This window comes from Neopelma chrysocephalum, unplaced genomic scaffold (genome assembly GCF_003984885.1).
Source record: "Neopelma chrysocephalum unplaced genomic scaffold, ASM398488v2 Primary Assembly neopelma1_26, whole genome shotgun sequence".
In the NCBI taxonomy this organism is placed as follows: Eukaryota; Metazoa; Chordata; class Aves; order Passeriformes; family Pipridae; genus Neopelma; species Neopelma chrysocephalum.
Genome location: NW_020897695.1, coordinates 31058172 through 31083758, shown reverse-complemented (window position 1 = coordinate 31083758; position 25587 = coordinate 31058172). Strand labels below are relative to the sequence as shown.

Here is a 25587-nt window from a genome sequence, read left to right as displayed (position 1 = left end):
TACTGTTTAACTGATATAAATTCTACCTGATTCTCAAAAATAGATTTGATAGATAGATAAGGATGTTGGTATTCTGAGGTGTTCCATTACTTGCTGGGCTTTGGAATAAGTTTTCAACACTTTTCTAGTAAAACAGGATGTCTTTTTGACAGGGATAGGTAGCTAGAGGAATTTGGAAATGGAAGAAGTTATTCTTTTAATAGAATCAGTCTGAAGTGGGTAGAATTATAAATCTGAGCACTCGTTTGCTCATTGCGTAGATTTTTTCAGTTTCTGCAACTAAATACTATAAAAACTGAGAACTTCAGAATGCAGATACAGGCAAGCTGCAGTTGTGTGTGACAGGAAGGATGGATAATGGAATTAAGAGCAGGAGAACGATAATTGAATCATCTCAATTATATATAAAGGAAACATTTGTTATGTAAGATCTCTTGATCTTGTTGTTTTTCATAGAATGTGACCCATATAAGTACATTATAGTATTATATAATAAAATGAAGATGCATTAATTCTAAAAATAAGCCAAGATGCTCATAAATACATAAATTTACAAGTAAATTACCTGCCTGTTTGTTTCAGCTGGTCGATAGTGAAGTTGTGATGCTTTCTGCACACTGGGAGAAGAAAAGGAACAGTCTGTTGGAACTACAGGATCAGCTCCAACAAATACCTGGATTTTTAGCAGATCTGGAATGCCTCACAGCAAGCATAGGTAAGGTTTTATAGATATAATAAGCATTCAAGTCAGTACAGAGGATTAGACTGAAGTTCAGCTGATTGTGAATGTTGTGATTATAAAATTTAATTTTGCTTTCCAAATACATCCTTTCTATTGTAAAACAGTAGTTCATATACTGTTAGAGATTTTTGAGGTTTTTTTAAAGATCAACAGTTGTAGTGGTTGCTCTCTCAGCAGTTAAAATTTTGTATGTGTTGTTATTTGGAAAATGAAATTGTGATAACCGCATATCTTGTATGAACAGCAGAAAAATACTATTCTTGAAGTCTTATGAAATTCTTAAGATTTGTAAGTAGTGTGAACACTCGTATATAAGTTGCTTCTCTGTGATTGAATCTGTGTCATTTTATATAATAATGTTTTAACTCATCATTTGGGTGGGACAGGGGAGAAATTGGCTAGGGACACTTTCAAGGCAGAAACTTTTGGTTTTGAGTAATTGTTGGTTCCAAGGCTGGCTTCAATAGTTTGCATTAATGTACAGGGTTAAGATATTCTGAACTGATACCCAACTTTTTTTTGTGGGTGAAACTAGCAATGCTACATATTAAGATTGCCAAATACTTTATATTTGTTAGACAGGTTTCAATTTTTATAACTTTACCAAATGCTAACCTGTTGATTTAATTTAAAAGATGATAAATGCTTTAGTGGACTACTTCTGGAAACCTCTCATACAAAGCAGTTGATACACTGTTCAGAATTAAATTAGGAAAAAGGTGTTCTGGCCTCTTATTCTCTGAAAATCTCCAATATTGCTGAGTGGGGATGCAGCATTTGACAAGTAGCAAGGCTGTCTTTCCACAGTAAGCCTCCTGCTGGCTCAATGGAAATCCATACAAGGTGCATCAAATTAAAGTTTCGAAAAACTGCCGTCTGCACATGGATTTTAGTACCTAAGTTCCCCAGGGACTCAGCCTGCATTCCTCTTTCTTACAGCAGCTGGGAAGTAGGCAGAAATTCCTCATGTAATTGCAACTCTTGTTTTTTTTGTGGGGTGGGCTGGATTTATGTGCCGACATCTGATGTGAAGAAAAGGAGAGTTCGTTTCTGTCTTCAAAGCCTGATTTCTCCTTCTCCTATGGTCAGTGGACATGCACAAATCAACTTTTGTTCCTAGCTAGGCTGGTAATAACTTTGCTATTTATTTCTGAACCAAAGAATATATTTCACTTTTTATTACCATTTTCTTATACCACCTTATTTAATAAGGCTTTGTCATGTGTGCGAAGCCTTTAATATTGGCTTTTGGAAAAAAATTTTCTAAGGAAATATAAATTCAAATAATGATTTATTAAAATATTGGGTTTAATATCATGATGCACAAAGTGATGCAGCCCACTGGTAGACCAAAGATAAACAATATATTTAAAAGCTATTGGAATTGTCTTCACAGTTCATAACTGCAAATGCTATAAATCCTGATGAATTGGGGTTACTTTCCAATTCATAATATAGTTTTATGAACCAGAATTAATCTCACTCTGATTGTAGAATAGCTTGGAGAAGGTTTGTCTCTAGAATATTTGTGATTCTGCACAAGTAAGATTTAAGGAAGCATTAAGAGGCCTGTTTGGGGAAGCTAATGAATTTTGAAGTATACTGCTAAGAGTGAGATTTGAACCAAATCTTCTAGTCTCACCTTGTGTGTCAGATTCCAAGTAATTTATCTAGAGTTATTTATTAGTTCCTCCTAACGACTGAGATTTTTGAATTTTTTTTTTATAAGTTTTAGGGACTCTATTTGAAGAGGTAGGTATAATTTATGGCAAATTCAACATCTACCCTTCTAGAAGGGATTTAACAGAAATTTACTATGATATTCTGCTCACTGTTTTTAGTTTTTATAACTCTGAACTATCTGCTTCTTAGGAATATAAACTGTATTCAGTTTTCCAAGAGATGACTATTACTCTGACTGTGAATTTTAAATATAAGTGAAACATTCTGTAAAACAATGTGAAAATAGAATTACAAAGTGCTGTGTCCTGGGTTGTGCATTCCAGATGTAATTTGGCTAGTCTTCATCATTTGAACATAGTTCTGACTTGTAATATGAGGTACTTCTAATAAATCTATTAATGCTTTCGTTTTGAAAGTAAATAGTGGACCCTGGCTGCTTTTGGTAAAAGAAATTTCGAATAATGGAAATGAACCTTTTTACTGACCTATTAAGACTGATATGAGTCATGTACAGATTCCTCAGCTTTTGCTCTGTATTACAACACACATTTTCATTAGTAATTTTATAAAGTCCTTTAACTTAGGTGTTCATGTTATTAGTCATCCCTCACTTGAAGTAAAAAGTCTGTGTCTTCATTTGATAAATTTATTGTATTATGCAATGTCTTGTAACTGCCACTGAGAACTTTGAAGAAAAAATTACTCTCACGTAAAAGTGAAAAGGACAGTTATTGCCCTTTCAAAGTTCAAAATTGGAATCATCACTTAAGCCGGTTTTTGTTTGAGATGTTGTAGAAAATATCTGCTTGTTGATATCTGTCAAACTTGTCTTAATATGAAATATGCTTCATGTTTGAGCAGTGGCATTTTGCTCAGACGTCTGTTTTGATTTCAGTAAATCAATACACACAAATCTTGATCCAAATCCAATTTTCTCTCCCCTCTCTCTTTTTTTTTTTTTAAGATCAAATGTTAAGCATTAACTCGATACTGGTTTCAGAAAGGCTATTCATGTACATAAGTGACAGATTCAACATAGGTTGAAAATACTTAGACTGGGACTGGGAATAAAATAAGACTGGAGATATAGTCAGAGATAAAAGCCATTGCCTCCTAATCTTTAATATTTTTTTTTCTGAAGTATGAGTTAGGTGGGTGTGAAAATCCATTAGGGCAACAGACCTTTTTGCACTGCTTAGGGGGGGTATCATTGTTTATATCCTCAGCAGAAGGTCATGCTTTATTTTCAGATTGTGTATCAAGTTTGAAAGTTGCCATTTTCTAGCTTTGCAAAATTCAATCCAATTTGTTTGGAATTTGCATTTTAAAAAAAATTAATGGCCATGCTCACTTTCTTTAAGGTGTGGGATAATTAATGACTTCTTAATGGCTTCTTCAGACATTAAGGAAATGTACTAAAGCTGAACTGAAAGGTCACAGTAATTATAGTATCTCTTTCATTGAATGCAAGATTTTGGGTTTGGTAACACTGGAGCTACTTTAAGAACTTAATACCCCATATTTAAGGTATTGTTTTGCAACCAAAAAAAGGGTGTGTTTTAATGAAATATATTTTTTTTTTATTTCTTGATAAAAATGGCAAAGATTTTTCCAGTTTGAAAAGCGCAGTATACTTCCAGCAACATCTTGTATTTTAAGATTATAGAATTTTATTTTTGTTCATTTCATCAGTTTGTAGACTACCTCTGCAGCAGTACTTTTAGGAGGAAAAGGTGTAGTGAATAATAGCCGGTAGACTAGTCTCTTTCAGGAAGACATGAGTGTCTTTGGGGAAGAGAAGTCATTAGTTTACTATTACCTATTTATTAATTGTGGCTTATGTAGGGATTTAGATATTAGCAGGTAGTGGTCGAGTAAAAGTGAATTTAAGGCTAGACAATTTATTAATCAAGATTTTTCATAGAGCTGGTATTTGAACTTCTGATTTGTGTTTGGTTACTTAAATGACAGTTTCCTTTTCGTTTAGCATTTAGCAGCGGATAACTCTTGATAAAAAGCTGGATAAAGGCTTTGTGATGCAGAAATTTAGAATATATTTCATTAGAAGACTCCAGTTTTTAGTGATTTCTTTATGATTTTAAAATTATTTTGAAAGTTGGGAGAGCTGTGAAAACTTTTACTGAAAATGAGCAATGATTTGCGGTTGGGAAAATGTCTAAAGAAAATAATAATTTATTATTAATTAAAACAGTCTTTCTATCTAGTTCTTTTAAAACTGCTGTAACTCTTCTTGCTTACATGAGTTGCACTGTCTGAAATAAAACTATATTTATCTTTTACTGAGAAACTCAGGGAAAATATTGGGAAGATATATGTAAAACCAGGGAATTTGAATAATACAGTCTAAAGATACCTGTGTTCAACAGGGTGTTTTTCTCTTTCATAAGCTCCAGGGCATACTGCTTCAGCAGAGAGGGTTATTGTATTAGGTAGAGATATATATGTATAAAAGACATACAGTTTGGTGCTGTAAACTTGGAAGTGTCTGGGGATTGAATACAGAAGGAAAAGTTTCTGGTGTACTTCTTCAAAAAAGATGAAAATTGAGCACTAGTAGAACTGTAATTATGTAAAGTTTTTTCTTTTCTTTTTTTTTCTTCAGTGAATGGAGCTCTTCCTGTTTATATATGTCTTTCACTGCTTTTAGTAATCAATGTCCCTGCATGGCCTAGAGATAAGGAGAATATCTTTGATGTAATTGCTTCCATCCTTTCTGTTTTCTGTCTTTTTGCCTTTTATTCAGAAAATGAATGAACTTTATAGACATGTCTTTAATACTCCTTTGTGGTTGCTGTTATTTCAGTGGCTGGGAAAGTGCAGGAAAGTGACACTTAAAGTTAGCGTAGGAAAAATGGAAAACTAGTATTTTCTGATATACAGCTGTGATTTAGCTTTTCTAACAATTTTTGTACTCACGCGGAACTACAGGTAACATAGGTTTCAATTTAAAAAATTATGTGGTAAATTTAAATTAGGTAAACTATGAAATAAAGTGTTTTCAGGTAAAAAAATTTATTTTTTGGTTGTTGAGTTCTAAGTAAATACTTTAATACCTGCTTATCTGGTAAACTAAGAAAAACAGTGGTGGAAGATAATTCAATCTAATGTCATCTGATCAAACATTAACATACTTTAAAAAAATTAAAACTAAGAAGTAAAACTTCAAATAGTGTTGTTATACATAGGCCAAACTGATATAACTGGAATGATGTGACCTAAAAAACAAGTTTATTTTTTCAGCTATCTAATAAAACGTATTATTTCTACCAAGCGTGGCATATTTACTATACAGGAAAATTCTTAATCTAAAGGTAGACTGTATTCTTTAAATCTTAAAAAAATTTAAAGGAGATGTTTTTCATCTTCATAGCAATGCCAGTTTAGAGTGAGATGGTGATTGTTGTCTGACACCTTGGTTGTGGGATTTCTTTGAGCTGAACAAGAAGTAGTAATCTTGCAGGTGTTCTTTAGAACATAAGCTAGCTTTCCAGGACATATTTGTTCTAAGTGCCATGTGAACTGTAAACTGGAAAGGAATTTCTAGATTTCATATTTTTGCTAAATAACATCTTTAAATTATGAGCTTATTATCTGTGAATATAGATAAGAGCTGATCATAGACGTATGGCTTAAGTTTCAAATTGATTAAATATGTAGTTTTGTTTGGAATCCTCTTTGTCTGCACAGTGCGTATATTCTCATTTGCATAAGAGAGAGGTTAATTCACAACTGTAGCTGGTGCTATTGAATTGGAGCTAGTTTTCCGCTTTTTTTGTGAAAATTAAGTTTTCTTTCACTTCAGAAAGAAAACTTCTGAAACCTGTGTTGCAGTAAAACAGGATTGTTGGCTCCCGAGGAGTTCATTCCTGACTTCAGGAGCATAGTGTTTTCTGCAGTTCCCACTAGAGGCCGCTCAAATGCTAGTGCTGGGAATCAGTTGCTCTCTAGAATTCACTTCATCCTTTTTTTTTCCCTGTTCTTTGTTGTTGTCTTTTAATATTATTTCAATAGCTAAATCAGCAAAGCAGGTGGGGGATGGTATCTGGAAAAAACAGGGGTTGATAGGTACCTTACTAAATTATCTTCAGCCCTGCTGTGTTTGTGAATTTTGCAAATTAATAAGCAAGCAATCATTCTGAAAAACAAGTTAGCATAATACAGACATTTGGATTTTAATGTACTCAGGAAAGTCCTTTTCTTAAGCAAAAAGGGACTACCAATCATAATTGCAATAAATGATATTAGTCTTTGAATACATCTGGATTTTGTGAGAGAAAATTGAGTATGTGGTAAACAACAAATTTCCACATCACAATATGTAGAACTGAAAATATTTTTTTTCCTCAGACTTGTACCTGCATTAATTGTCAACTGCCTTTTTTTTTTTTTTTACCATCTCCCTCTCCTCTCAGAGATCTGTATACAGATAAATAATTCAAGGAAATATTAGCTGATTATATGATCCATGTTTCCCTTTCTGACTGTTGTGGAGCTTACTTGTTAGGGACTAAAAAAATTGTTTTACGTATTTGAAGCTGAACATATGAATATGCATCCTAGGAAATTTGTTTGAGGTCTTAACTTTTGCTTTTCTAGGGCAACCGCAAGGATGGCTATAATTGAGTAATGGCTAAGAAAGTTGAAATTATGTATACTGCAAGATAGGCTCCAAGTAGAATGGTCAAACCAAAACTGAAAATTTAACTGATGCATCCAGCTTACTATTTCCTTCTTTTGAGCATCCAAAACACATTAACTTTAAATCACTTTTTTCTACCTTGAACTTAATAATTATTCTCTTGCTTTTTGAAGGTTGCTTCTGTCTGTTACAGGCAAAGGTGAAACACAACCATTTGCCAAAACTCAGAGTTGCTTTACATTTTCTGCTTTCATTCCATCATCTGTGTGGTTCTTTGCATCAACAGTCAGGTTCATATCCTGCAGCAGATCAGTGTATATGTCTCTGGACCGCAAACTCCCTTCTATTCTTTGGCTGCTATTTTGTTTGTAAAAGTGTGATTTATCCTTCCTCCTGCAATTTACCTTCCCTCTGGTTATAGGAAAAGTCCTGGCACAAGGATGAATAATAGTCCTGTAATTCACACAGTTTCATCCCAGAGTGGCTAGCTGGTTAGAGTTTGGGAAAATAGTTTTTCCACTTTGGGATCCTGAGGCAAGACATGAAATTTAGCATTAATCACTGGCAGAGAGAGTGATCCTTTGATACAAGATTCACATGGGATAATTGAGGTCAGAAGGGACCTCAGGAATTCTCTAGTCCTGATTTCTAGTCAAAACAGTGTGATCTATGAAATGCTTTTGGAGGACTTTTCATAGGATTGATCTATTTTAAGTTGAGACTGAGCAACTGTGGTTAAAGAGGAGATTAAGACATTTTGCATGTTTTTAAGTGCATGTGTATGTAAAATAGCTAAATCTAGAGATTTACCTATCAGTAAAGCATCTGTCTTCAGAAACAAAAATATGTGTTCTTTTATATTACCATGAGATCACGTGAAAGTTCTCCTAGTATGCTTTACTTTTGCTTTATTTGAATAAATTAAGATCAGTACTGGTTTTGGTCAGAGCTTTATACCTCTGATTGGTACCATATAGGAAGGGCTAAACTGAGAGTCTACTCAAGAAGTAAAATTATGAGTCCTGAATCTTCTTTTCCTGACGTACAGACACAGGCTTCTGAGACCAAGATGCTGGGGCAAATAGAGTGGTTCAACATCTTACAACAAGGGAACCTTGTATCTACCTATCTAAGGTAGATAGATCTACCTTAACATGGCTCTGCTGCCACTCTTCACTGTGTGATATGGGCTGAGATTTGTTTATCTTTCTGAGCCATTTATATATGTGTAATGATTACTATGTTAATTGTGTACCTTTAAAAAATCCTATTTCTGTTCAGGTGAGTTGTCCATCTGTTGATACAATTTGATATTCATGTAAGTATTTCTTATAGCCCAGCTAGAGGCAAACTTTGAGGAAATGGAGAATCATCTGTTGTGTCTTGAGGACCTATGTGAACAGTGTGAGTTGGAAAGATACAAGTGTATGCAGACATTGCAGCTGGAAAACTACAAGAAAACAAAAAGGTAAATAAAACAATAATTATAAATTAGCATAAAAGATAAACCTTTTGTAATTACCCCCCATATGTAATATAATCCCTTTTATTTTCATCTTTTTAAGAAACAATAATCTTTGACAGGGTGTTGCAAATTTGTAGTAGGTTCACTGAATGTCTGACTCTTAGTGATAAATAAAAAGTGTGTGTATTCGGAAAATTGTCACTACATAGTTGTTAAGATGAAACCATGCTTATTATTTTCTGCAAACAACTGGATTAAGGGCTGTTGTTAAAAGCACTGATGGTTGTTTCTTTTAATCCCTTGCCCTGGTTTTTTGATTTCTTTTTTTTTTTCCCATGTACCTGTCAAATTAGGAACAGTATTTTCCTCAATCTTCCTTTCAGTTCTGTCATATTCTATCCTATAAGTACCTTTCACTTTGTATGAAAGGTATTAATCTCCTGCCATTCTCTTACTTGCAAAAATAGGGCATTAGTTCTTGGACTCAAAGTTTAACTTAGACCAAGCAGTATGTGTGAAAATTCAGAACTTCCAAATTATGAGCTTCATGTCTACCTAAGAGATAAAGTAGCAAGAGAAAAATATTGAGCTTAAATAAACTGTTAACTGTCTTGATTTTGTTACTGACAGTGCCAAAAATAACTCAACAGAAGAAGATAAGAAAAACAGTATTATGTCCAATGAGGAGTTAACTTGAAGCAATTTGTCAAAGACAGTGTCTGACAGCCTGTGTTAGGGAGTGGTGGGTAGATGCAGATGTTAACTAACATGGGGATAACCAAGTTCCTTGATCTGTCCAGCCAGGTGACCTCTTGTTAGCCAGGGAAGGCACCTTGTACCCTCCTTACTTCTCTTGATTGTGGAAGCAAGTTTGATTGATGTGGTATGGTCAGAACAACTGGTTTGGTTTACAGTTCTAATGAGGCTGTGGTGATCAAGGGCGGGACTGCTCCAGACAGCGTTGGTTGCATTGTGTATAGCTTATCTGGTTTCCTCTTTCTTGACCCTCCTTTTGCCATTCTTGTAGGTCGTCTCTTTTTCGGGAGGTTTTTTTGTTTTCTTTTTAATCTCTGTTTCTTCCCAAATAATCAATTCACCCCTGATTACTTTTTTCCCTCTTGGTCCTCATTTATAATCTAGGGAATCTTAGCCTTCTATGGCATTACAGATCCAGTTACTGAAGTAGTGCTGGTGTTGCAAGTTCTGCATCCCAAAAAGTCTCAAAAACCTGAAAGTTCCCTCTTCAGTTTTCTGTGGAATTTGGCTGTTTCTCACCTAACTCCCCTTTAAACATCTGAGAAATCCAGTCGTCCCTCATGGTGCTATTTGTAGCTTTTGTCAGCATCTTATTATGTTATCTGTCACATCTAGCAACTTCTCATGTCATGTCCTTTAGTTTTTCACATCCTGTTCAGTTAGCTTACCTAGGCCAGGGCCTTGGCAGCGGTCCGTAATTTTCCTGAAGCCTGGATTTTCCCTTTCCCAAGTCAGGGCAACACCATATTCTCTCTCCAAGAAGAGTCTCATGAGCAGTTAGTATGTCTGAATATTCACTTGTTCAAACCTACTTAAGTAATTAAATATTTAATATTAATAACTTCGAAATTATAAATATATTCTATATAAATTATATATATGTATTTCTATAGATAAGTATCTATATAAATATCTAAATATTTAATCAAATGACACAAATTTTAAGTGCGTGTAAAGCAACATCTTTTTATCTCTAAAATAATATTTCTAAAGTTTTCTGAGTGTTTTTTGTTTTCTCTGCCATCTTTGCTCTCTCTCCCCCAGCCTCTGCTTTCAACATCAAAATAAAGTGTTAAACTATTGCCTGCTCTGCTTAGCAGCGACTAATCAGTTTTATAAATAGAGTGCTAAGAAAGCTACTTAGTGTAATTATAAGCTGATTACATTTGGTCAGATCTAGACAAAACAGGAAAAATACAGGTAATTTCTGGTTGATCATTACCCCTGTATTTATTTAGGTAAGAAATTAACTGCTAGGTCATTACTAGAAGGACACCTCCTAATGTAGATACTTGAAGAACCAACAGCCAGTTAACGTGAGTGTGATTTGTTATTGTGTGTTTGGAACTCATATCCTGTCTTCCTCTCTTTGATGCTTGGGTTTTTACTGTGATACCTGCTGAAATAATCAACGAGGTGGGTTCAGGAGTCTATGCTCTTTCTTTAGCACAAGAGTTATTTTCAGGGACTGAGTGGTTTTGTGCTTGAAAAAAAAGTATTTAATGTGTTTTGACAATATAGGGATGAAAACTGTAATGAATATGAACTCTAGAACCTGTGGTTATTTTAAGCATGTAATAGAAAGTAATTTTATTATGAAGTCACTGTAGAGCTTAGACTAGAAGCTTGTGTATTTTAAGTCTTTTAAAAAAATTCTGTGTGAAAGGTATAGAAAAAGGTGCTTTAGGTCAACATTAAACCTATGAAACGCAGCTTATGGTAACTATAGGAACTTATTTTGAGAAACAGGTCTCCCTGTAAAACGGAGCAACTTTATTTCAGTTCAGACAGATAATTTTTTTTCCCTTTGTCATTGTGTTGAGTACGAGTTTCAAAGCAGATTCATCAATCCAAGGTGTTTTCCAATTTATATTAAAGCCTGGTGTTTGGGGGGATTAGTTGTTTCTTGTGTGCTTATCTCTGGATTTTTAATATTCTCTTTTTTGTGTGTTTAAATCCATTGATCAGGGTACCAGTATTGTTATATGAAGTCTATATTCCACTCTTGTTTTCTCTATTTTGTCTTGCTGCAATTGTTTGTATTCATGGTAGAATTAAACCATGTTGTTTTGTTTCCTGTCTTAATCAAGCACAATTCTTCTTCCTTTTCCTTCATTCTCCTACTGAGGATATTCTGTTTCTGTTTGCAGAAAACTCTCTGTATCCCTTCAGTCCCCTGTGGGAATTCTTGCTTTCCCGAGTGCACTACTGGAAGCTCACTTCTCTGTTGTTTTTTCATGTGCACCTATAATGTGCACCTATAATGCAGCCCATAATGGCAGGCTTATGGTGTAAGATGAAATGTTTCTGTCCTGAAGCTCTTATTAATATTGGTATCCATTTCAGAGGGACCACAGTTTTTTTGAAAAGTAGAAACTCCAACTGCAGCATTTTGTAGGACTACTTTGGGAACAGCAAAAAGTCCTTGTCACTGGCAATGAGTGAATAGATTTTACTGCATGTCATTTGGCTTAAAACATAGTTGTCTGACTTAATTTTTTTTTAAGATGTCTTGTTTAAGAAGCTGTTCTGCTTTTCAGTATTTGTCAGCTTTGAGAACTGACATAGAAGGAAAATAAATGTAGAAATCTAAAATCCAGAGTCTGAAATATACCCTGATACTAGAGCATACTTCAGGAGATGAATGTTTAGTAATACTGCAAACCCTACTGGGACTATTGTTTTTTCTTTCTGGTGAGATCTAAAGAAATGCTTTACTTGAAGAGAAAATGTGTTCTTAAAACATGTATTTATTTCTAATTTTTGTATTTTAAAGGCTTATTTGTTGTCAAATAATGTGTAACCCCATGCTTAGTTAATTAGTGCAGTAGGTGAGGAGTTGGACAGATGGTCATAATTCTTGTAAGGTGCCATCATTGCCATACCATGATGGTGCTTTATTGCTTTGGGGGAGAAGAATGTTTGATTTACTTTCTCATTCTGAAGGGTATAAAGTTTATGGCACATTAGAGATGTGTGTGAGAAAATGTCTTAGTTACTGTTGTTTGCTTCTGCAGATTTTATCCCTCTTTTTAATTGCTTTATAAATAAAAGGGAAAGTAAAGGTTGTTGGACTGGGATATGATGCCTTGTCTTAGACCTAACCAAAATAAATTTGAAAAGTAAATACAAAAAACTTCTTCAGACAATTTAGACTGCTCTACTTCCTGAAAAAGTTCCTTCTAGCTTGGGACAATTAATGGTTATTTGCTCACTAGCACACCAAAATAATTTGGAGGGGTTTTTTTGTTTTTTTAAGAGGGGGTTTTTGCTTTCAGATATTATCTTTACCTCTGTACCCCTGCACAAAGCTATCTTCTGACATTAAATGTACTGTGAATTATTTCTAAGACCCCAGCTACGTTTCATAGTTCTCATCAAAATTTTCATCCAAGTAAGGTTTCATGCCATATTCTTTTTGATCAGCCTTGTACTGATATAGATTTTCAGCTACAATATCTCTGTGTACTTCGGTACCTAAATAATAATTTTTGCAAGGTTGGGTGCAGAACTTTCATTATCATCAGGACAGTTAGTTGTGCATTGGATGACTGGCTTTGAGTTTTCATTAGGCATGGTATAAGTTTCTGTGCTTGAAGCAGAGTTCACATTGCAGAGATCTTTTCCATTCTGCTATTCATGAGTTTGCATACAACACAACCAGTAGCAAGTGTTTTCATGGTTGATAACTGGCTGGAATTAATTTTATATCCATCAGTTGTTGCATTTCTTTAGGCAGACGCATGGAATGAGAATTCTTATTGATCCTGAAGAGATAGGCTTGCACAAGCTTTAGAAAACTTGCCTGGATAATTTTGCTCCCTTTGTGTAGTTTTAGGACCGTGAACTTTCTTTTGCTTGCAAGAACTCTTGCATTAAAGTATTCTGCATACATCAAATCCAAAGGAGTATGCTGTTTCATTATATAGTGAAATTTACTCCCATCAGTGCTTCAAGTATTTGAAAACATTGACCAAGACTGAACACGGAGCAGATTTGAAGATTGTAGGGGGTTTGTCAGTTTTTTTATCTTATTTGCAAAGTGTGAATGTACAGTATAATTTTCTGTCGCTTTGAAGTTATTTTAATTTTGCCCTTCTTCTTTGTTGGTCTTTTTTTGATGCAGAGAGACAATGACATTGTTGCAAAGAGATTTGATGCATAACTTCTCCTTACAGTTTTCTTTTCTTTTGAATAGGAAGGAATATAAAAGATTTTTTCTTTGGCTTTTGTGACCTGTGATTAAAGACTGAATGTTTGTGTTGGATCCTCTGTATCTTACAGCACCTTTTAATAATGTTATCTAGAAACAGTTAAAACATTATGTCAGTCCTGCATAATTTATCTCTACCTTTATGTAGTGCTTGTTAGTGAGCATAATCTGCAAATCCTGTCAAGCTGTTAATACCAGGCATTCTTTGTCCAGACTTACTGTACCAATAATAGGAACAGATGGTTTAGGACTGCCTTAATCATCATTTTATACCCTCCCTCACCTCAAAACTGCATTATTTACGTAAGTAATTAATTAATTGTGGCTAGAGGCAGAAGAACAGGGCTTAGATGCTTGTCATTACCACACTAAAATTCATCCTCTGCTTTTAAGCAGAGATCTTTAATAATTCCTTTCCACTTACATCAAGAAACAATTTATTTAAAAATTGTTTAAAAAAATATATTAAATTTTTTTTTTGACTACGCTTTTGTGAGGGAGATTTTAAATTCCCATGTCAAAGGGATGTGTTGAGGATGTCCGAAGAGGTACAAGTTTTAACTTCTTTCTGGAACAGTTGCATTTGTGCTGCCTGGAATCACATCCAGCATTTTAAGTAGAGAGGGCATATGGGATTACAGGCTCTTTTTAGTTATTTGTTTTTGTGGACTTGTCTTGTATGATATGTCACTTAGTGAATAAAGCTTGGCCAGTTTTTAAATACTGTAATTTTTCTCCTTTTTAATGCTTGGAAATCGATGGCCAAGTTAAGAGGTGGTCTGCATTTTCTTGTGTGGATGTTTACCGCAAACAGATTTTCAGGAACCCTTTTTCTTTCTAGGAAAGATAGGTGGAGTTGACGGCAGAGGTAGCTTTTGATGGTGGAATTGTTTGTACCTTCTCTTAAACTTCAGCTTCTCCTACATTCTTTGTAGTTTCTCAAATTTTTTTGTAGCTTGTAGTTGTTTATAGTTTGTCCTAGATTTCTTAAATTTCAGCTTAAACTTTGATTCCTAAAATTTTGGTTGTATGATAAAAATAAATAAACTGTGTTGATACATTTATCTTTTAGTGATCCAGTGACATTGCATACTAAAACATTTAAAAAAATTAAATTTAAAAACTGTCCTTTTTTTTGATAGCAAGAGGATGAAAGCAAAAACATAAAAACTGGGTCCTGTGCAAAATCTTAGATCTGAAAGTACAAGCTTTTAGAGGGAGCTAAGCATTTATTCCACATTTCAGATTCCAGTTTGGAGTGGTTCCAGTGCTAGATGGCCTGTATCAGTCTCTTAGCAGAGGATGAAACTTGCATTTAATGATTTCACTTCTACCATTTTCTTCTGGTTTTAATAACATCTCCCTCATTTTTACTGTTCTTTTGAATGATAGTGCCTGAAAGATGACCCCCAATGTTCTTCGTCAATATAAATATTTGTTTCTCTTTTCATGAAACATCCAAAGAAAAATGCTTTCAATCTACCCTGAAACTGCTGAGTATATTAGAGTACTATTTGGTTTTAGTTGTATTTATTAGCTTGATTGCCAGCTGCTAATGGTTGGAATTTCTGTTACTAAAATTTGCTGTGATCCATTCCATCTTCTGGATTGAAGTTGATGTGGAAGTTTTGCAGGAAGACCTGGAAAGACTTCAGCTACATTTGTATCTGGGCAGGGCCAGGAGTTGGACTTGATGCTTGTGGGTCCCTTCCAGCTCAGTATATTCTGAATTCTGTGATTCTGTATCTGCATGAATATGGAAGCAAAACAATCCCCATTGCAACATCATTTAAAGCGTTAGTTCTTTGCTCTTCTCTTTTACTGGATAAAATTTCACAATTGATGGTGAAGAAGCCTGACCTGTCTTCAGTGTTTCTTCAGATTAATAAAACCTTTGCCTGCTGCTTAATTCCAACAGTCTTTTAGTAGGAGTTTTAGTTTTTATTGATTTTTCAATACTTAAAGGCTTTCCATTACTTCAATCTCAAATGTATTTCAAAGTAGTAGTTGGCTTCAATATCTGAAAAGGGTGCTTGAGGAATCTTGTGTGGAAGGAAAACAGTTTTGTATCATTGTCAGAAGTGCTAATACTAAGTACAAAAAACCCCAGTACTTGAATTATTTCTGTGTACCATGCAAGTGACATAAGTTTTGAGTTCTGAGGTTTTTGACTTTTACCTCTGCTGACATCCAGAGTAAAGTCCCAGAGGAAAGATCTCATGGCTTTTTAGCTTACTAAAGCTTGAGTCAGGCAATGGAAGGAATTTATTTTTCTTTATTGTATCATTTTGAAGGCTTAACTGTACCAGACAAGCAGGTGAAATTCAGCATTTCTTGGGTTTTATTTTGGATCTTGTTAGGTGCCATAAATATTTTTCAATTAATTTGTACACGAGCATCTATACTTTCTTTAAATGTATTTTTTGTAAATAGTATTTAAAACTCAACATTTATTAACATGTTTTATTGCAAAATCTTTCAAATTTAGTCCTCAATTTTTACCATTCATATTGAGATTGTCTTTTGTTTATGTATGAGTCTAGTAGTTAGAACTTATTGACTGTTACTTTTAGAGGCAGTGTTATAAAATTGTTCCTGACATTCATTTATGACTTTGTTGCTTTCTTATCTGCCTACTCTCTTCTTGAATATAGAATACAAAACTGTTAATTCTGGCCGCTGGCATCTGTGTAAAGAATGTGGTGTTTCTGTGGTCTTCTAGGTATTTAACTGAAACCCTGATGTTTTGTTACATTTAGGAAATTGATCTTAGTGTTACAGCAAGATACAGTAGAACCTGAGAATGTGTTATTACTTTTGTTGAACAAACTAAATTCCCATTGATTTCAATAACTAAAAGCAGGGTGGTTTTACCTCTTCTCCTCCCATATAACCAGTATAGTCTTCCTAGTGTCCGTTTCTTCTGCTCAGGATAAGCAAAGTTGTTCCAACACTGCATTGAAAAGCCTGAGGGGAATGGGAGGATAACTGGAAATTTGTATTTCCCTTCTAACTTTTCTAACTGGTCATGCCAGTTGCTCTGTGGGACTAGTTATATATTGTAAACAGTTTGTTTTACCTGTTGTCTCCAAAATTATATTTTCTCACCACAAACCCTGAATCTTAACTTTTTTATAAATGAAGAAGTTCAGACCACTGTCAGCATGATCATCAGAACATTCCAGGTAACTTAAAAACTGGTAACTGAGTTTGAGGGGTATAGAATTTCACAGAGTATATGTGCTCCCCCCCCTTTATTTTATGAAAACAAGCAACTGGAAAGGCAGAAGATTAAAATTATTGCCTATATGTGTAGCCATAGGGTTTTCATGGACAAAACTTCAGTGTCAGTGGAGCCTGTATGGCCTCTTGCCTCACAGGAAAGAAGCTGTATGCACTGCATACAGAGCAAGATTACTTTGAAGTGCCTTCATGCCCTTATAGTCTGATAATTTTAGATTTTGGCCAGTTATTTTAGCCTTTTTTCTTGTTCAGAAGTACTGAACTTAATCTTTCAATGACAAAAACTACTTAAATTATAATGTAACTATTAATTCAATCCTTTCTTCTCAAAGCTTACTGTTAACTGTAAAAAAGTAAAATGTATTCTTATTTGTGTAACTATCCACATTTGTTGTCACTAACCTAAAATTTAGTAGCTGAAATAAAAGAGCATATAGTCAGATGCCAAGTAGTAGGTTGTATTGATTAGAGTTAGACTCAGCATGGGAACTCCTTTAATCCCGGACAGATGCTGAGAAGCCCACACTGGGCTTCAAGTCTTCATGTGTATCCAGGCCAGGGGCAAGGCAGGCGTGTGTCTTTTTTCTAATAATAATGCAAAGAATTATCCGTCTCTGAAGAGCATGAATTATTTTTTTTTTGGATGAAAACTGTAAAATCCAGGAGCATTTCTCTATGGAAAGTTTTCAGTTGCGTTAATCTAGTTGGCCAGTGGGGTAGAGGGAAAAACTAGCCTTTTACTGTCGAAAAAATGTATAGGGTAATGCACCTGTGAGCTGAAGCAGTTGACAGAAGTCTTCTGCTGTGATGATTCATTATTCTGCAGTTTTGTCTTCTAGTACAATGTTGTTAGTAAGCTATCCATCAAAGGCTGAGCTTTGCTGATGTAACTCTTGTATGAAGCTGATGTGAAAAATTATCTCAAAGAATGAACAATTTAAAGTAAAAGAGCAGCAAATGCAAAAAAACAATGTGCAGTATATAGCATCAAAGCTGGTGACTTAATGTCGCAAGATCAAAAATACTGAGACAGCAGTCCTAGCTAATCATCCAGGCTACTTCCAATGCAAGTTTTCCGTCCTGCTTGCCTTTTAACCTCACTTTGAAGGTGACTTTCCCAAAACTGTTTTCAGTTTAATCTTTTTCATTTTAGTTACTCAAACTAACTGCTGTTTCTTTACATTGTCTGTGTTCCAAATATGTAGTTTGCTTCTTAATGTGTTTGATGTATTCTGCAAATGATTTTTTGTCTCTAGACTCTTAGAGAAGACATGGAAGGTATCTTCTTTCTGACAGTTTATCAGTAAATTTAAAAAAAATTATTTACTTATAATGGGGAGAAGTGTAATACTTTGTAATACATTTTTTCTGTACATCTGTCTAGAACTTCTTACACGTCTAGAAAATGTACTGATATACAGTTAAGCCATTTGTTTTTCCAATGTCATTATGAGTCATAGTTTCCTTTGCACTTTTGAGTTTAGTGTCATGTTCTTAACCAAGGTGATGATAAATAAGATTTTAGGATTAAAATTTTAAAACTTCTAGCTTTGGGTAACTTGGCTTAATAAATTTAAAAAAAAATCCACCATGTTGCTGATGCAGAATGTATTTTCAATAAGCATGTATTTTAGTATATATTTCTAAATGTATGTTTTATTAAAAATGTTGTGATAAACCGCAAGATGTGATTGATTCAATTCATGCTGCCTAAAATATAGACTCATCAGTCTTTGGGTCTGAATTGGTATGAGGATACTAGGAAACGCAGATCCTTAAATTTCAAATCTGTGTTTTTACTGCATGCTAATCATAGATATTTTAAATTTTTCAGGGGGATGTGTTGGGAAAAAAATTGTCAGATATTAATTTCCAACTTTCTTAACGAATAGCAATTATGTATATGGATATAGGGACAGCATCTTAATGCATCAACCCTAAAAATATTGATGGATTTTGAAAAGGAAAGTTCTGGGGGTTTAGACAAAATCAGTGACTGTCACTTGGTTACTATGCTACCGTCTAGTTTGCTAGCCTATTTGAACATAATGACAGTAATTGTTTTGTCTTCCCTTTTGTAGACAAGTGGCATAAGACCTCCTGATTTTAAGTGCAAGTAGTGTAGTTTTTTTCCCCTCTTACTTTCACAAGATGTTTCCTCAGTGTGGTTTTGTTTCAGTCTGTGGAAAACAACCATTTCCTATGATTGTTGTTTTCTCAACTACTATGCCATTACTAAAAAATAAGGAATGCAACTTGTGAGAATATATAGGAATTTTGTAATTGGAATATACAGGGTAGGAAAAATTCATTAGGGTAAAGAATTCACAATGCTAATTGTGAATTCATGTTAATTCATTCAATGTTAATTCACCTGCAAATCACTAAGTATTGTGAAGTAGCTTTTCTTTTTCTGGTAAAAAAAGGAAAAACTAGCTTGGGAAAGGGATGCAGGAGAAGCAGGAAAGGAAATAGATACTCACAGGAAGTTGCAACTAATAGACTTCTCTACAGTGAATCACACTCTAACTTATTTCCTGGTAGAACATGCATTCTCTCAAAAACCTGTATTTAACATTTGGTGACAAAAGTGGGATGTTCACTGAAAATGTGAAGGTAAATGCATTCTCTTACTTCTTTTAGAATACTTTGTCCTGTTAGAAAATAAATTGTTTCAGGTTTGAAACTGTTTTGTCTGTTCTTGATGCAAGAATAAATGCAGAATTGCATCATTTGTTAGGGTGGAGAAGTTATGGTATAACATATGTATTGTCAAATAGTGTCTCTGGTAGGTGACTCAGTAATAACTGAAGCATGTTTTAGTCTTTGGATAGTGAATAGAATAATTTATCTGGGCAACTGTTAGTTCAGTCTTTTTCTTCAATTTATATTTCTTACAGTCACTTTTGCTTCAAAATTCAGAATTTAACTAGACATTCTGCAAGGCACAGACTGAAAAGGTGTTTGATGTAAATTAGTGTTTTGTAAGGGAAAGACCAGCATTCTGCCTTAGCTAAGCTATTACGTTGATTCTTCTTTAGCCTCTAGATTCATGATAAATCACTACCTTGTAGCTATGGCCCAAGGAGCATTTTGCAATTTCTTGAAAATAAGAGAAAATATTTCTCTTAGTTTTACAGCTTTTGCATTCACAATTTCATAACTACTAAAAGTAGTATGAAGGCAAAAAAGATACTATTATTGTTTACTTCATTTTTTAGCTTTCTGGTATGTAAGTACTGTAGGTTGTCTTTCATATTCTGTATTTTAAAATCCTCTCCTCTGAGGAATGTCACTCTATGTCTCTATTGCCTTTAAGGTGTGTTGTAACTGAGTGAATGATATTGTAAAATTTTTTTCCTTCAGAGTTGCCAAAATGTTTTTGAATAGCATTGATGAAGATGGGACACTAATCATTATTCACTGTGCTTTAAATTGACAAAGCTCTGCTAAGCAAAGGATGTTTAAGTACCTAAAGCCTTGAAAAGCCTTTGTTATTTTTGAAGCAGTGTTTCTAGAAATTATGTGGCTAGATATAAATGTGCAATATCTCTATAATTGTGCATGCTTTTAATAGGTGGTAGCCTAATTTCTGAACAGGTTGATTTTATTTGCTTTAGATTAACTCATGTAGTAATAGAACCCTTATATGTAATGATAATCAAATTCTTTGGTTTTCATCTTTTAATGAGTATTAAAGATTGTAAAATAAATTCTGTAGTAGTTCTAATTACTATTATTCTGCTCTTCTTCAACAGGAAGGAACTGGAGACCTTCAAAGGTAAATTCTATTTTTATTTTCTACTTCAGTGTTTGCAAGTAATTACAGTAATTACAGTAATTCTTGTATTAAGTGAAACTAGTAAGGAACTGTTGCACTTCTACATCTTACAGTGTTAATTTTATGTGAATCCAACAGGCTGTTTGTTTTTCAGTTTATCTGTTCTTGCTGCTGTTTTCTGGTAGAGTCATAAGTGTAGGAAGAACACAGATAGTTTGTTGCCTTATCTAGGTTTCAGAGATTGTCTGCCTAATTCAAGCCTTTCCCATGGTGTTCAATTTTGGAAGCTAAGGGCCTTGTCTTCAACTAGTTGATGTCTTTTCTAGCATGAATATATTTTTGACACACGTCACAGCCTGTTACTTGTTTGATTTTTATCTGGCTATTTCTAGGGCATTTTCACAGTATTATGTTTTCAGACAAATATAATTCTTGTAGCTCAACATGATGATATATACAAATATTTGTCCAAAAAATGATGTAATCACTGGAAACTGTCATGTATTATTGCTTTGTCTGTGGTACATAGATGGAACATATTACCATTTCCAGGTTTACTCTACCTACTAATGTTAACGTTTGATCAGCTTGAGAATTGCCCTCATCTTTTACTTTGGTTAGGATGTGACTAGCTTTGTGCCTAATCTTTATGAGAATGAAGTCAGGTACATTGATGTATGTCAATTAGTTGCCTTTTGAAATTGAAAGGAGTGGAAATTTCTTTCAGCTACATCTTTGCCTTTTCAGTTCATTACTATCTCATCTTTGTGATGCTAAAAAAGGAAAATAATAAAGCTACATTAACAGATAAGCAACACAGATTATGAAAAATGTCACTTTATCTGTAGCTTACCGTAACAACGCTTTTCTTGATTGATTTGACAAATTTCAACACAGACTAGCTCAATGTAAAACCAAAGATAATACAAAGCTCATTCTGTTCCAAAGCAAGACAACTACTTTGTAGTACCTGATGCTTGTGAGAATAGTGAATCCTGGGTTTTTTGTTTGTATTGATTAGGTGTTCTAAGTGATTTTTTTTTTTTTTTTGGAAGCCAGGAGAACGGTTTCCAACGTTGTTTGTCTCTTGGCTTCTTGTTATTTTAGTAGAGATTTTAACTTTATTTGACAGTAAGTATTTTACAAAGATAATTCTTTTGATGGAAGAGGAAGGTGTTAGTTATGTGTTGACCTTGAAATTTATACCAAACTAAGCAGCTGGTTCTATAATGGGTACAGAAGCATACAGATTTCCAATACTATTATGAAAGACTTGTCTTGGTAGCCAAGGGAAGGCTAGAAAAGCACAGACAGAGTGACAAACGTTTGAAAAGGGGTATTAAACATCTGTCAACCTATTTTATACAATGGACAAGTTTGTACCTGACAGAAGAGAAAGGAGTAATAACTAAGAAAATTTGAAGAATGGTCTTGTCGAGGAAGTCTAAATTCTTTCTAGAAGATGACAACAAGAAGATTTAAAATAAACAATAGATTCAGTGTTTTGACTTTGGCAACAACTTTCACTGTCTTGCCTGACATTTCCCACAAAATTGAGATTAAACTACTAAAAGCCAGGTGCGTGGTTGATTGAAGATGCATGCTTGCAGGAAATGTTTTTGTGTTTCTGGCTTACTAGATCTTCCTTCTCAGATCTGATGCTACTTGGAATTTTTGTTAACCTGGATTGAACTAGAAGTGTTCATTAGATTGTTTTCAGTCAGTTTTTTTGGGCCTTTTGGACCTTACATCAATGTCTGAGTATCTAGCATCAGACATTGGAAACAGAGAGAGTAGGAGATTCTTAATCATGAGGGATTCATGATTACATAGTGACAGATGTTTGGGTTCTACAGCAGCTTTGCCTAATCTAACTGGTGGCTCCTTCTTGTGTTTTCTGTTTTGAGCTTCTTCCTAGGTTCACTAGATTTGGGCATAAAATGATGTGTCACTTGGTTTGCTTTAGTTTTGGTTGATGAAGCATGCTAAAATAACTTGGTATATGTCTGTAGAAGTCCTGTCACAGAGGAAGGAAAAGGCAGCAAGGTCTGGCAGTGTGTCTAAGTTTGAAATTTAACACAGTAATCTAAAAAGCAAAAGCTTCTGGGGGTATATTACCTAACTCATTTGAAGGTTGTGGTGAGGAAGTATTAGTGCCATTATATGAAGCTTTTATGGTAAGAACTTATCTTGCTCATAACTCTGGTTTGTTGTATAAAGGAAAAGTTGGTTCCAACTGAAATATGTTAAGTAGTTGAGTAGATGGTTCTTTACATGTTTATATTGCAAGTATAGACTACATCCTCAACTCATTTATCTTTGCACCACTGTCCAGAGTGTTGTCTTCATCAGCATTCCATTCATTAAATACCCAGCTAGGGGTCTAGGAAAGAAGAACTGTTTAAAATACCTTTATATACACTTGGATCTTTCAATGCATGTGCACTTGGAAGCACTGTACATTAAATTATGTTCTAATGGAAAAAACCAGAAATGCCATTTTTTATAATAGTAACTTGTTATTTGGAAATCTGAATACCATATGCTAAAAAGTAATGGTATCCATATTAAGGGTGGTAAATGTCTTGCATAAAAATATATTTCATAAAGATACAAGTTCATTCTATCTGAATATGCAGAAATTAAAATACCACAAAAACATTCCTTAAATATGTTTGCTCTAGAGGTTAAAAGACGGTTGTATGCACACTTTTCAGTGTCCAGATATAACTCTCACATTCACCAGTGCTGAGTTCTTATGCCTTGCTCAGAGTAGAAAGTGAGTTTTACTGGAATGAAGAAAATTGAATGGTCTAGTCTAAGGTTCAAAATAGCACAGCACTAAAACTTGAATTCAGTGATACATTCCATCAATTGCACAATGAATACAGAAAAAATGCTAATTAGTTGTCGTGACTGACAATGAGAATACAGATCTGACTCGCAAGACAGGTGGGCAGTTTCACAGGCCTCTCAGATCTATTTTAAAATTTTATTTCCCTGGAGTTTTGTGTATGTGTAAATATAAATAGATATAGATAGAGAGGTGTAGTCTGTAAACTTGTGAAATCTTCAAATGTCTGTAACCTTATAAACATTTTCATTGCCTTGTATATGCCTAGTATTTACTTATCTTAATATTGAAATAAAATCACCTTTCACATAACCAAGAAACAGAATTGTTTCTGGTTTCATTTAGAACTTCCCACTCTGTGTGCTAAGGTACAAAGTGGTAATTCATTGACCTTATGAGTATATTCTTTGGGGATACCAGGTGTCATCAAGAAAGGGCTCTAACAAAGAATGTATATATCTCTTTGCAACACTGAAAAGTATTGGGAATCCTCTAACACATGTTGGTGTTACTACCTTTAAGGAGCATGAAATAAGTATGTAATACTATTCTAAGAAATGATTAATTATTTTTGTATTTGTCAGTGGAGATATTCTTTTAGAATTTGTTCATGTCATTTTCACGTTAGTATTGTAGATACCAATTGTCTTTCATTGTGAGAAGTAAATGTTACTTTTCTTCCTCTTGCTTTAAGACTTATTTTTTGCAGACATTCTCCTTTGTTGTTTGCTGTACCCACATTATATAGGGGCAGGACAGACCTCTCCAGTCACTCTTCTTTCAACTGCAGTGGTTTTCTATTACAATGTAATTGCAATTGATTATTACTTAGTAATCTGTGATGCTGAGAAAGTGAAGGTTATAAGTTTTCCTTTCTTCTATTTTACTTTCCTTTCCTTTCTTTCTATTAAACATCTCTCTCTTAAGAAGGCAGGGAATGAGTGTGTCATGTTATTGTTGATGCTGCTTCAGCACTGGCATTTGTATACCTGAAGTGTGAATCTGCACTAGGACAGAACATCTCAAAGTTTGTGCAGTCCATTTTTTTTTTTGTTAGTATTTTATCTTTCAGAGATCTTTTCTGTAAAAGATGATGGGTTTATGAATGGAAACATTGGTATGCCATATGGAGTAACCTGGAAGTTTCTTTCTAGTGTGCATCAATTTCAGTCTTTGGAGAACTGTTTGCAGGAGCAGGCTTATGCTCTGTGCTGTCCTGTCCTGTCTGAGACTTACAAAGTTGCTAAAAAAAGGGGTTCTGTTGTGGATCTTGTTCTTGCAATAATAATTTTAATTGATATTTGTGTAAGTATGTATTTGACTTTAGTATTTGATGAATTGTACTCTTGCATGGTTTAGAAAGGGGGTGTATCATTTTCATTTTACAGCTGAGAAACTAGAAATTAATTGGCAAATATGTGGTTATTTTCTCCTGATACTTGAAACCTAGTGCATTTATGACTGCACTGAGATTTGAAATCATTCCACCATCTTTCTAGACACATGGTACCATTTTTTAATTTTTTTTTTTCTTTTTTGAGTTAACCTTACTTTTGTTCCAGTGCAGCCAGGATTGTTTAGGAAATAGTTACATGATACTGTTAATCTCCTTAGAAGATGGAAGGGTGAAGCAGATAATGAGGTATATAATCAGCAGTGAGATAGTGAGGGGAAAAAAATAAAAGTTATAAAAGTAGTAGAGTTGCACAATGGTAATAACATATGCTCTTGAGTTTACTTCAGAAATAGAAGTTTACTTCTAGTTTATCTAAATGGGAACTGTATACATGATAGATTTAAAAATTGCTTCTAAAAGTCCCTTTTTATTAAAAGTTTAGGATGCAGTATTAGAATTACTTTCTAGAAAGAAAACTAAAGCACTAGAGACCGTTTAGAAATCATCAGCACAGCACTTTTGAACAATGAAAGATGGCAGAAACTTTGTAAGGGCAAACATGCACATGGCTTTGGCTACTGAGTCATGCATATTTCTAAGCTTTAACAGGATTAGTTTCATTCAAGCTCAGGGAAACAGGTCATATGACCATTTTCAGCACTTCTGTTTACAATACAACAAAATATGTTCTCAGCCTTTTGAATCAGAGATCTCTCCCAAACAAGTCCTGATAAGTTTTAAGAGCTTTATGAAAATACTCTTTGAAAAGGTGACCACTGAAGTAAAGAGGTGTT

General features: G+C 34.2%; 1 protein-coding gene across 2 annotated transcripts in view; it reads left to right on the top strand.

Moving 5' to 3' along the window:
• Window positions 1-25587, top strand: part of DTNBP1 (dystrobrevin binding protein 1) — a 71409-nt gene that overhangs the window by 8756 nt on the left and 37066 nt on the right. Inside the window, exons 5-7 of one of the 2 annotated variants that reach the window (XM_027676088.1) lie at window positions 583-715; window positions 8421-8553; window positions 20521-20543. In XM_027676088.1, the coding sequence (XP_027531889.1) occupies window positions 583-715; window positions 8421-8553; window positions 20521-20543 (289 nt within the window). The remainder of the gene's footprint in view (window positions 1-582; window positions 716-8420; window positions 8554-20520; window positions 20544-25587) is intronic. The other variant, XM_027676089.1, reaches the window with a different exon arrangement.